The following is a 13,156-nucleotide window of genomic DNA, read 5'->3' as shown; positions in this document are numbered from 1 at the left end:
CAAAATCTGTTAAATATTACAGTTTGCAATTAGTTTTCGTGCCGGGCATCGTAGCGGCGCCGCTCGAGTACAAAGGGTTAATATTCAAATAGATGATCATCAATCTAAACTGATAGCTTTCAAGATGTCTACGAGATCACGTTTCTGTGAGATCGCGTTCTCACTCGTAAAATCGTATACCAACTCTAATCTCCTTTGCGTCTTTTATAAGCAAATTAAATAGAGATTTAGCAGGCAAAAACAGATCTCTTGAAATTACAATATAACAACGTAAGTACAATCACCCCTCTACGGTTTGAAAGATTCTAATTCATGAGAAGAGAGAGTAAGTACTAAAGTCGTACAAGCATTAATCCCAAATGGCATACACGAAAGTCACTCGACTACATAGCCCTGCTCGTTTGATCAAAACGCAGTGAAAAAATGTCTTGCACGAACCCAAGGGTTATTAGTACATCCGGTACTCGGAGCAGTTCAGGCAGGGACCTCGAAGGGCACAAAGTAAATTCCACCGTAACACGCGACGCGGACGTAATGACTAATAATTCCTGATAACGTTGGATTATCTAGTAATTAGGCGTATCTCGATAAAAGAATAAGGTTCGAATTAGAATAGTCACTAGATTATGCTGATTCTTATCTAAATCAGAAGAAACGTCAACTGAGCTTCTGTGACTTTAATTTCTACGTTCGAACTTAATTACACTTGAGATTTGTCTAAGATTTGATTATACCTTGAGCAGAACGATACTAATGATATTTATTACAGTAATTTGATGTGTCGATGAAAAATCGTCGTGATTTGAAGTAGTTCGACGCTTAGAGACTGGAAGGAATGTGAACCGCCTAAAAAGAAGTTGGAATCAGAGACATTTATCTCGGGCACCGTATGTGTCGTACGAACGCTCGTTACGTTATAAAGAAAAAAGTCGAGGAGAAAGAGCAGTGCGAGCGAGGGCAACAATGAAAAAGAAATAGAGAGGGGAATAAACGGGAGAAAGGAGAACAAAATAAGCCATCGAGTCGCTTTATGCGCGGCCCTATGCGCCCATATCACAAAAGACGCGGGCGTGGAAACGAGTTCCAGGGGAACAGCAAGCCGTCGTGGCACTCGCCCGGAGTTAATAATACGTTTCCGGTGTTTTTCACGACGAAAAGTATCGCGACGCGGCGTCGGCTGCCCGTGCGAACCTTAAAAAGGGATCGTCGCTCTCAATGCCGAGCGCGAGAGCTTTTCTTATTTGCCTCACGGCCACGCGGAATACATGCCCGCCGCCCCGGGTTCGGTGACACGGATTTCCTCCCTGATATATCCCTCTCCCCTGTCGCGGAAAACGCGACCCGATTCCGCGTTCTTGCCAACTCGCGGCGATTCGTTCCGACGACGACGACCGGCCGTAAAGAAATTGTTCGACGGCGGACGATGACGGCCATTAAAGACACTCGCCGCGTGTACCGAAGTCTTCTTGGCTCCGGAATCGCGATTCAAACCCGTTTTGATGGAGCCTGCGTTTGAGCCGAAAGATTTAGACGCCGGAGTTTTCTTTCTTACCGTGCTCTACTTCACCCGGAAACTTTTCTTGTCGATTATTGTTATTTTTCTTTACGTCGACGAATTTCTCTCGGTACACGTAATCTATACTTTTATTTTTAATTTAAAAAATAGTTGAAGGGTGTAAAGGTGAATTATATTCTGACCGTTCTTATCCCATTCTTCTAATGAACTGTCTCTGTAATAAGAACTAACCGAGAATCTAGTACAATTCCAGTCTAAAAAGTGTTTCCCGTTTGAAATAATATACGAGCTGAAATTCTCGAACCTGACCCACGCAGATACCCTCTACTCGAGAGCATTTATCAGCCCGTCTGTTGCTTCGTGTTTCCATTACTCGGCTCGCACCTTTCTTTGAAGCTATACAGTCTTTCCGCCGACGCGTTTGTTACCCCGAAGACAATAACACCCGCGAAGGAAGGCGAAGGGTTAAAACTGCATTTAATCCGCACCGTTCTCGCCCCGACTCTCTCATACCACTCCGTCCACCCGTTAATGCGGAATAAATGGAGTGTGCCGGCGACCGAATCCGTCCAACGGCCAGAGAAATTATGCGACCCTTTGTTTTCAGTTATACCGGTCCGGTTACTCGTAATAGGTTTCGCGCTTAAACTATACACATAAGGACACGCATTTATCGCAGTCTATGGAAGGCCGTACAACGTGCACGGGGTATTTGTTTCGAGCGGTCGTCGTGGACAAGCCGTGAGCTAGCTAAAATTTTCCCGAGCTTAAAATCGCCTGTTCGCGTCGACCTTTATCATAGGACAAGTGTACAGGTTTTGTTTAAAACTTCAACATGAAAATCCTGCTGCAACGAAGAAACATTATAAATGAATTGTATCGAGTAAGGAGAAATTAATAAAAATTCCTTTCAATATAATATCACGGTCCAATTATTATTGATTGTTCAAAGTAGGACAAGAAACGAAGGAATCTCGCTTAATACAGGCGGTAAGGATTTCGAGCAGCGCGTTATTTCGTTGCGTTTTCATAAAAACCGAGCTGGTAGGCGGGTTCGATTGAATATGCCTGGCGCTCGAGAGGCTCGCACGAAAATGGAATAAGAGCGATCATACAACCGGGAGAATAGGTCCCCGTTTTCTCGGCTGAATTTCATTATGCGGACGAAATTGGATCCAGCCGATCAATTACCCGACTCGAGAGAGGAGTGCCCGTTTCTCGCGAGCCACTCCGCTTGGATCGAGAATGGATCTCACGGCCGATTAGCGTTCGCCGCCCGATTCGCTCGAAAGTCTTTGCCACGGCTGCAGCCGCGCATCCTCGGCCACGGGATCCTTCGCGTAAAAGCGAAGCACGTTCGTGCACGCACACAGGCGTGCAATCAGGCACCGATATTTCGTCACGTTCGAAAACGCTCGACTAGAATGCCTCGAGAGTTCGAATAGTTCGTAGAACGGATTGGACGAAAAGTAATGGCATGCTGGAAGACGGTCGATACCGAATCGAACTTGCTTCTCACAAGAACGAGAACTAAAGGAATTCTATTTTCAATTAACTTGTATCTTCTATAAATGTAGAACTCAATTAATTCGGAATGCAAATTGAAGCCGCTATGACTGAACGTCTGACCATGCGCTCCCTTATTCTACTTCGTATCCTCTAACCTATACCATTCCCCTTTATGTCAGCGGATAATTCGATTCTTTTTTAATTCCATTACAGTGATACTTTAAATATGAAAGGAACTCCGTTCGAAAAAAGAGGAGGCGAGAAGATAATCAGGGAAAATGGGGGCGTAGACACGGCCGAGAGCACGTTGCTGCGATTCCGCCCCCATCGGCGATGCCTCCTTATTCACGGGGGCTTGGTTTTCATTCGCTTTGCAATTCAATCCGTCGAATCTCGCGGGATATTCTCCTCGTGTTTGCCTCTCGCTTTCCCGGTTCGGTGTCCCTTTCAACGTTCTCTCAATCGTTGTTCCGACGGCGACAAGGTTGCACACCCAGATCTCAGGTATTCGAGATCGTGACACCATTCAGTTTCTACTCACAGCCAGGGGCGCCGAATTAATGATTCCGCGCAGCGGTACATACCCGCCTCCCCCCCTCGGCATATATAACACCAGGGACTATGCTAATTTGGTGTCTTCTACGGTAATTCGAATCGCGAAACAACGACGTGACAATTGCCCCCGCGACTCGATAGGAAACGCGAGCAGACGAGCTCGAGCGAGAACATGGTAATTAAAAGCTTTGAAAAATTAATTGGAAACGGAAACCAAGAACTCGACTCGTGCATGCAGTTGGAAAACAGAAGGCCGAACATCCCCGGCCGCATCAAGTATTCTTTTGTGTACGAATCCGGCATACGAAAGCAGACACCTTCGTTTTATTCATGATGTTTATGTTATCACGCGGTAACTGACGTCTGATCTGAAACAAAATCGATTCCTGTCTTTGGAGAACGGAGAGAGCGCATATCTCGTTAGCGCATATTTTCCATAAAAAGAATCTTTTTTAAAACACCTTCGATACAACTGTTGCTTTAAGATTCTTTACACAGTTCCGTTAGTTCTTCGTAATTATTATGCATATCTCGCAAGATGTTTCCCGTGTAAGAATTATCGTCTCCGTGCCAGCGGCGGAGTTCTCTCGAATATAGGCCTGCAAGAACGGTTGAATACACAGACCGTGGCGAGGTTGGCCTAAATTTTCCACGAGAAAAACGACGCCGTGAATGTGGACCTCACGTAGTCCATGCGAAAGAGACCTGTGGCCCTGGGCGACAGAAGGTCTAGGATCGGTACTGCATCGTCCGGTAGAAAAAAAAAACTAGTCTAGATACAGGAATTTCGCTTTGGTACACGAGGTACATTCCCGATCACAAACCATAGTAGAGAACAGTTAACAGAAAGTACAGTCTATCAAAATATAGTAAAAATGTGGTCAATACTAATCTGATCCCGTTGTATGTATTCGGGCAGTTAGTTTCAATCCCCTATCCTCAATATTAGAATAGGTGCGCAGCAGAAAAATTGAAGATGCTGTTCGACTTACGAGAAGGAGTGTACGTGAGAACGAAAATACCTGACGAGCCCTCGGGCTAACAGAACACCTATCGACGGCCCTTTTCACCCTCGCAAACTTCCCTTGAAAAGTTCCCGACCGACCGAACACTCGTAAGGTTCTTCGGTTGAAAGGAGCCACGCGGTTGTGTGGCTCTCGTATCTCTTCTTACGTTTGCTTTGTGCGTTCGTCTTTGTATGTGCTCGCTCTCTCTCTCTCTCTCTCTCCCCCTGAGAATGTTAAAAACGGTAGAATGGACGAACGCCGAGGGAATGGGAAAATATGGTAATTTCGTGTACGCCGCGGTCGGACGAGTTGCGGAGTTCGCAGTTGTTCTTCGATGTTCCATTGCTCTTCGACGAAACACGAACGAAACACGAGTCGAAACGAGTTGTCGGATTCTGGGGGTTGCTTGTCCGCCTTTCTTAGAACGCGAACAGAATAACTACTGTTGCAGTTCGTGTAATGGATTGAACAGCCGAAGGGATTACAAGAATCATTTCAATTGTTTTTTCAATTGAAATTACATAGTCAAGTGGCTAATAGTATAATAAAAAAACGGAAGAATAAGATACATAAACGTTAAAAGCTATCAGTTTGCGCTCCCGATTTAGGTCACCGATCCAACATCTATCAAATGATATAATACCTTCGGTGAGTCTGATGTGCTAACAGGTGTCTATACGCATAGAACGCTCGTCCATCAGGCTATCGTGACTGAACGCTTCCTGATCCTTTTTCACGCCGAGTTTTTCGTTCTCCTTTTTTGAACGTCCTACGTTGATGGACCCTTGTCCCGAAAAACTCGGAGCAAAAAGCATAGCTCGACAAGAACAGGGACTTCTTTCACGTCCCCAAATACTAACAAACTCCCGTTTTAGATAAAATAAACTTGCGATTTGAAGATCGCGCAGTGTTTCGATATGAGATTTTGATAATGACTGTTTTGAATGCGACAATACGTCGCGGAAATGTAGCGTACCTGCTTAAACAACAATAATACAGTGGAAGGGATATCCTGTTTCAAAGAGTGTCTACATTTCAACGAACTCGGGTCGCGCTAATGCGACGTGCTACACGCGCGGCAGCCAAAATTGTAGTATTAAATTTATTTTAGATCTCGTAACTCGGACAGACCGCAACCGGAATACGAGTAATCGAAACAGCAGCTGCAACATCGCCCTATGGCCCGCCAGAGAGAACATAAAAACGGAGTTAAATTTATACTACTCGAGGTCAATTGAAAAAAATATTATACGAGAGAAACTTGTCAATAATATGAAAAAGGGTATTGGAATATTTGATACTTGAAAAAAGATTGCATCGTGTCAAAGCTGAACTCTTCGCGTGTTTGGACCTTTGATCGACCTTTTTCATTTATACATATAAAAAGTGCACTCGTTTATTTTACGCGAAAGGTGGACATATTTTTCTGTGTGTTCGGATAAAAGCGGAGAAAAACTAGATGCGACAGACTCTTTGACCATTTACCTTTGACCCTACACGTTGTACAATTCCGTAATTCATTAAAGAATTTTTTTTAATATTCTGTTCATTTGGAACGCCGCTCGAGTTATATTGATCAAAGAGTTCGGCGATCTGCAATGCTTTCAACAGCGCTCGGTTCCGACAATTCCGAAAATCTCACGTGTCCTTCATGAACGGAGATTCGCACGGGAAATAATCGTCGAGCGTTTCCCGGAAAATCGACAAAGGGACGCGTGTACGTGGTAACTCGCGCGGAAAAGTCGCGGGGAGCGTGGGTCCCGAAGTCACAAAAGGAAAAGTTGAACGCGAAATGTCAGAGACGAGAGCGTTGGAGAGATACGGACCGTTGCGTAAAGCAAATTTCCTCCCGCAACCTTTGTGGGCGTCGGCTAGCAATACAAGTATCGCCATGGGAACAATGCTCGTTAGGTGTACGGACAGTTTCAATGACTCCAGCCGTTTCTCGCTAGCACAAACGCACAGGAAATTTGTTATCAGGAGATAGTAGCAGACATTTTAATTCTCGTTACATTCGTAAACTCTTGTTTAAAATGAAATTTTTACGCAATCGTTAAGATCGTATGCGAATTAATTAAAAAGATACTCGAATCGAAGCGAGGCGATGTACAATGAAATTCATTAGACGCGGAACTGATAGGAAAACATTTAATTAGAAATGTTTTATGCGCCCCATTTTGTGAACTTCTGCCATTTCCCTCTCTTGTTTCTACTCCGGTTGAATAATAAATAACGACTAGAGCAATAATGTTACACAAAGCCGGGAGAGCTTTATAAACCAACTTCATTCGTTTGTAGAATTCGCAGTTTGTCCTTTTTCCGAAGCGATAAAGATTCCTAACAGTCGGAGACTCTTCTTAAAGTTTCTTAACGGAGTCTCGAGTTGTTCTTCCTTGGAGATATTAATTTATCGTGGAAGTAACGTCCGGTAAGTCGCGAAAGAAGATTAAATCTTATCCCCGTTAATATACTTCTCTTTTAATGGTAGGATTATCCTAAACGTTCAAGAAATGTAAGTAACGAAAATGACCCTTGAGAAATTACAAAGCGCTTTCTTAACGATACCTAACGTGAATGTCGATTGAAAATGTTCAGGGATCGATACAAGATGGGCTACCGATACTTTCAATCCGTTCAATCCACGCAAGGACACGGAACGGAAAGGACAGACGGCCGTTAAAAGAGCCATAAGGCGTTTCTAAAGCGGCTTCCGGATGTCCCACGGTCAATATTGAGTTTCCCCATGATTACATAATAAAGTAAACATCGTTTCAATCCCTTTAGCCGGCGCTATCGACCGTCTCTCGAATTAGCCCGATGCAAGTCATGTAAATTAGCCACGACCGCAGCTCAAGAGGGACCGTAGGCCTACGTCCCCTGGCCATTGCCGGTGACAGAATGGAATATTTGAAATATTAGTCGACCGGGCCGACCCAGCTGCGCGCCACGTCTGTGCTAGATTAACCCGATCCCTCCTTGTTCGATCAACACACGAGACAAAAGCGTTTTGTTCTTCCCTCAAAGCCGACAAAAATATACTAAAGAACTTTGAGTTCGTAAAAATATAAAGAAGAAAATATAAGCAGATACACGTACAGTTCCTGAAGCGTCTGGCCAATAACGCCCCGTTCTACTTGTTCGATTCGATATTGGTTTGTTCTACTTGCCGTCCAACGTTCCCTTTAAAAGTTTCTCCGGATCCAATCGAAATCCCCGTTTAATTCAGAAATACGACAATAAAAAAAATATCGAGAACTTCGCCTTGTCCGATACTATTCCCTATATACTCAAACCGGAAACGAAATTTCGAACAAGTCTAACATGTTCTACGTTTGAATAATCACCGAATTCGAAGGGTGCCTCTTCAAAGGCGACCGACTACCTGTTTTCCCATTTCGCAGTAACTTTTATCAATCGAACTCAAGACGCGTATCTTAGAAGCGACGTTCTCAAAGCGACTGGCCTCTCTCTCTCGCCGGTTTACACGCGCGCAAGCAAATCCGAGCGTGTTGTCTCGAACAAACGCGAGCAGACACCGCGGCACGGCGTTCACGGTTGGTCGCATGCAAGAGGAATTTCTCGATACACTAAACGGAGGGAATTTCGAATACGCGTGGCATGAATGGAAGGCTGGCGCGCAGACCGTGTCACGTAAAACGCGAACCCGGATGGACACAATTTTCCTGAATAACTCGATTCACCCTTCTGCAGACGAAGTCTACGACAGGAAGTTCCGACGACCGATGATGTATGGTTTTATAACAAAGAGAATTTATCAACGTCAATTTGTCGCGGCGGCGACTGTACACTGGCCGAAAGAAAGAGAGAAAGAAAGAGAGGAAAAAGGAGCAAAGAAACCGAACAGATGGAGGATACTTAATTCTCGGCGCGACGTTATCGTTCAATTATGTGAAGACATAATGGAACGAGGATTAATTACGACTCTCTTTTCGTTCCGAACTGACGGGCGCGGTATTCTAGAGCAGAAAATTAAATCAAATCTTAAGAGATTTACCCTCCGTACGGTGCGACGTTTCTTTTAAAAATCCTCCCGATTACAAGCAATCGTCAATTAGTATTACTTTCATCCTTGTTTGTTATTCCTTGTCCCAAATGAAATATAGACTCCCCGTAAAATGACTAGAATCAAGTGTTATACATTTGTTGTAAATTGCAGCTAATCTTCAGAAAAATTACAATGCTCTAATCGCGTCTACGAGCTGATACACGACGTGTCAAGTGTGGAGATTGATTAAGGCTAAATTGAGTTATTATGTTATCGGATTTTATCTGAACTGACGTTTCACGAGGTATGTAGAGCAGAATAAAGGGGTTTGAAGCTGAGAAAAAAATACTAAAGGATATGTTGAGGGTAAGGAAAAATCGATACCTCGAGTTTTATAATGCAAACAATTACCCACGTAAAAAGCAACGATACAGTGTCCGATATCCACCATAAATATACCAGGAACTTGAAGAAAAGATATTTCAATATCATTTATTTTCAAGACCAAAATTCGCAATCGATTATTTCCATAGGAGAAACAATTTAATCCGAGCGAGGATTACCTCTCTTATTGCACGGATGCTATTTAGTTTGCAATTTCATTCAACTGTTAATCTATTTGATGTTCCGTACCACTTGTCTATCCAACTACGTAAATCCAAGCACTACTTGTCTATTCACACACTGTCCAATTCTACTTGACCGAACAGTCTCTACTTCTCGTTTCTGATAAGATATACATATATATACCGTCGCGTTCTCCTCTGTGCCCCGTTCTATTTTTCCCTCTCATTTTCACCGGATTCCGAATAACCAAACCGTACACACAGTCCCGCTCAACTTCAAAACTGTTACGTCAGCAGAAGCAATTCAAGCCAGAGGAACCAGCTCGGTCCAAGCGTTTCCGAATAGACGTTTGTCTTAGAAATTCTTAACTTAAAGCGTAGATCAGTTTATGAACTGTACAGCTTCGAGTTTGTATTAAGAATCAACAATTGCCTCGCGTTTTGTTAAACACTGTCTATAACCAGATGTATCGTTACATTTACAGTCAGTCCCCTGGACGTGAATATAATCGGATCGAACCAGCCGCTGTCTGCCGGTAAGAGATACGAACTGGTCTGCATCACTTCCGGCTCCAGGCCACCGGCGACTGTAACCTGGTGGAGGAACGGTCAGCGTTTAATAGAATCCAAAGAGACCGTAAGTAGACCAAGACAGACATGTACTTGTATAAATCCTTCGTCTATCCGATTAAAGTGCTCGAGTTCTCAAAACGTACTCTGTGGGGGATTTGGAAAACATTATCAAAGATTAGTGGAATTACATACTGTTTAACAAAAATCTACATTCCTCCTTGTAAAAAAATTAGCGTTGTCCGTGAACGTAGCTTAACATTTTCGACAGTATATATCGCTTTCACAATAGAAGACCAGTCATGCGGGAATCAATGATGATTGTAAAGGGTGAACCATTCGATGTAGCGTGCACTCGATGTAATTTGTAATCCTGAGTGACCTCTAGGAAGGAACCATAATAGGTGTACACCCGCGTGCGTGTACCTCGCGCGTGTTTCGATCCGCGACCCGATAGCGTGCCGGAGTATCGTTACCGCGAGCTGCGGCTTAAACCCGAGTTAAAAGCACCATTAGACGGCCGAATAATTTAAATCGAGGCGAACTGGTGACGTGATAACGCTGGTTCACGATCGTATGCGCCCTCCCTGACTCAGTCCAGGCGTAATTAAGGCAAATTGGATGGACCAATTGGGATGAGAAACAAACCCGACAGCAGATAAATCGCGTTAAAGGATCTCCATCTTTATCCTGAATTTAAAAAATAAAAATCAACCAAGTATCTACGTCAAATCACGAGCGAAAATATTATAAACACGTGAAAGCTTAATTTGAAGTCGAAGTTTATACAAATCTGGTAGTTCATATCGGCGTGGCGTTTGATAGCGAAAAAGATTGGTGAAGATAGTTTTAAAGTAGTGGGAAATGTAAGCCAACGAAGATGCAAGTAAGCGTGTTAACGCAAACCCGAAACGAAACTTGGCGAAGTCCAAGATTACGGAGGTAAAGTAAGAGAGAAGCAGCGAGAGAGAGAGAGAGAGAGAGAGAGAGAGACGTGGGAAAGGAACGATCTCGTTTCCTTCGACGTACTCTTATAGATTATACTTCCACCCCGTGTTTCTTCTTACGCCTCATCCTCTTTTGTTTAACTTTCTTATATAAGCGGTAGAGCAAAGTCCTGAAGAATGAGAGGCATCGACTTTGGAACAATATTTTCTCTGTTTCCTCCTCCGGGAAAATGTCTTTCATTTTTTTATTTTATCTCCGTCAGCCTCTCAATCTCCGCGTCTCAAATATTTATTTCCTCGATCAGAGGACGCAGAGTGTAACACGGCAAGAAAATCGTCGACGAAAATTAAAATTCATAACCCGAGTTGGGAAATTGATAACTCGGTTTATGATTGAACCGTGAAATTGACATTCTGTTTATCGAGAAAACCCGAGGGCGTTAAAGCGATGAAAAGTGAGGGGGAGAAAAAAGGAAATAAAAAGAAGTCGTGGTAGACTTGGTTCATTCTCGATAGGAATCTAGCCTTCGATTCGTCGGCGATTAACGATAACATATTGCTACGTCATTGGGGAAGATGATAGTAAAAAGTAGGGAAGAACCTCCAAAGTTTCTTTCGAAGATAAATCGCCATATCGAAATGCCACTGTCAGAGATAATGAAATTAGCGAAAGAATTCCTAAGCGAAGCAATCATCCGTCAATGTCGAGGCATTTAATTTTTTAATCTAATTCTCGAAGACTGATTGCCGAAAGTTGCGAAGAAACATTTCACGCTCGGCTGTAAGTGTTTGTGACTGATGGCGTGCGTACTGATTTCAATCACATCAAGAACAATAACGACCAGAGCCCGAGTACCAACCCGCATCACGTATGCACTTTATGCAAGTCAGTTTCTCGAGTTGAACGCCGTAAAATGTATCGTAAAACTAAACAGATCCGGCCGTAAACTGTCCCAAGTCTTATGGACACTTCATACTAAGGAAACAGTAAACTAAGCCATTTCTGCTGGATAACGCACTCGAAACGTGCTTTTCTAAGCCTACGCCGGAGACAGAACGCTACATACGATACTAGGTCGAAGTTTACCACCGAGTGGTCCAGAACCATACAAGCAAAGATAACATTTTGAAGTGTATCATCCTGTGTGCAAGCGGAAATAAGTTTAGTTCAGAGTTCCATACCGTTCGCTGAACTATTCGCGTGCCACTTATCCGTCTTTGAGACCTCTCCAAACTTTGAATCACAAGTGCAATTTAACATTCAACGCAAATATTTGCTCAGGTGTAAACCAGCCTCTTGTAGAACACGATTGCCCCATCAACATGAAATAAAAACTATAGGAGACTGATACTATAAATCAATACAGTGGTATCAACAATTGCTTATACGTCTAGCCAATGACATGTACTTGGTACTCTCCACCCTCGTGTCTCTTGTGAAGTGCTATACGTAAAGAGGACTTTAAAAAATAGGTGGAAACCGCAGAAAAAAAAGTTATCGTAACTCTGTTTCAGACATCGAGCGATGGCAACACGACCACTAGTATCTTATCTTTCATGGCGACCAAGGCAGATGCTGGTAGGCACTTGTCGTGTCGGTCTGAAAATCCAATCATGGGAACCGCGCCGATAGAGAACGGCTGGGTGCTCGAGATACAGTGTAAGCGTATTAAAGACACACTACCTCCGGTGGAAACCCGTCCCTGTATCCCCCGCAAGCCTGTGTCGATCCGTTACCGATTATTCGCCACAGCCACCGCCGACATATTGACGTTCTCAATTTACAGACACGCCGGAAACGCGGATACAGCTGGGCACGTCGCTGAATCCGAACGCGATCCGCGAGGGCACCGACGTCTACTTCGATTGTCTGATTCATGCCCATCCGCAAGTTTACAAGGTTGAATGGCGACACTTGGTAAGCACTTTTTCACCATTTATAATTTAACCCCGACACGATTTTACGTTTCAATTGTTCTTCTCTATACACTATACTAAATCATACTTGTAAGTATTAATGCGAAATACTTAAGGATGTATTGGCTATACAGTCAATCCCAAAAGTTTATGCACTTTAGAAATGCATTTCTTAAAAAGAAATCAGACGTCGGAAGAATATTGCTAATAATAAACAACAACAAAAATTTTTCGATTTTTCCGAGATTTTTCCAAGGGGTATTCCCTTCAATTTCTTCCAAAATTTCGTTTTTCCTCAATAACTCCTAAACCGTCGGTCCTACGGGAAAATTGCATCAGATCTTTCTTGTAGAGGACGACGAGATCTACAATTTCTGTATAAAAGTTTTTCGTTAGCATCAATAGTTTACGAGTAATTTGCAAAAAACTATTTTTACGTTTTTTGTCAATAACTCGGAAACTATTAATGCTAGCGTAAAGTTCTTAGACGGAAATTGTAGATCTCGTCGTCCTCTACAAGAAAGATCTGATGCAATTTTCCCGTAGGACCGACGGTTTAGGAG

At 43.3% G+C, this 13,156-nt stretch overlaps 1 protein-coding gene across 1 annotated transcript in view; it reads left to right on the top strand.

Annotated features, from left to right (window-relative positions):
• LOC108626798 (hemicentin-1) overlaps nucleotides 1-13,156 on the top strand; it is a 177,090-nt gene that overhangs the window by 157,178 nt on the left and 6,756 nt on the right. Inside the window, exons 6-8 of the mRNA XM_018027679.2 lie at nucleotides 9,645-9,796; nucleotides 12,192-12,336; nucleotides 12,464-12,594. Of these exons, the coding sequence (XP_017883168.1) occupies nucleotides 9,645-9,796; nucleotides 12,192-12,336; nucleotides 12,464-12,594 (428 nt within the window). The remainder of the gene's footprint in view (nucleotides 1-9,644; nucleotides 9,797-12,191; nucleotides 12,337-12,463; nucleotides 12,595-13,156) is intronic.

The sequence above is a fragment of the Ceratina calcarata genome, unplaced genomic scaffold, assembly GCF_001652005.2.
Source record: "Ceratina calcarata isolate Rehan_Ccalc_2016 unplaced genomic scaffold, ASM165200v1 scaffold428.2, whole genome shotgun sequence".
Taxonomy (NCBI): Eukaryota; Metazoa; Arthropoda; class Insecta; order Hymenoptera; family Apidae; genus Ceratina; species Ceratina calcarata.
Note: the sequence above shows the minus strand (reverse complement) of the source record. Positions and strands in the feature narration are given on the sequence as shown.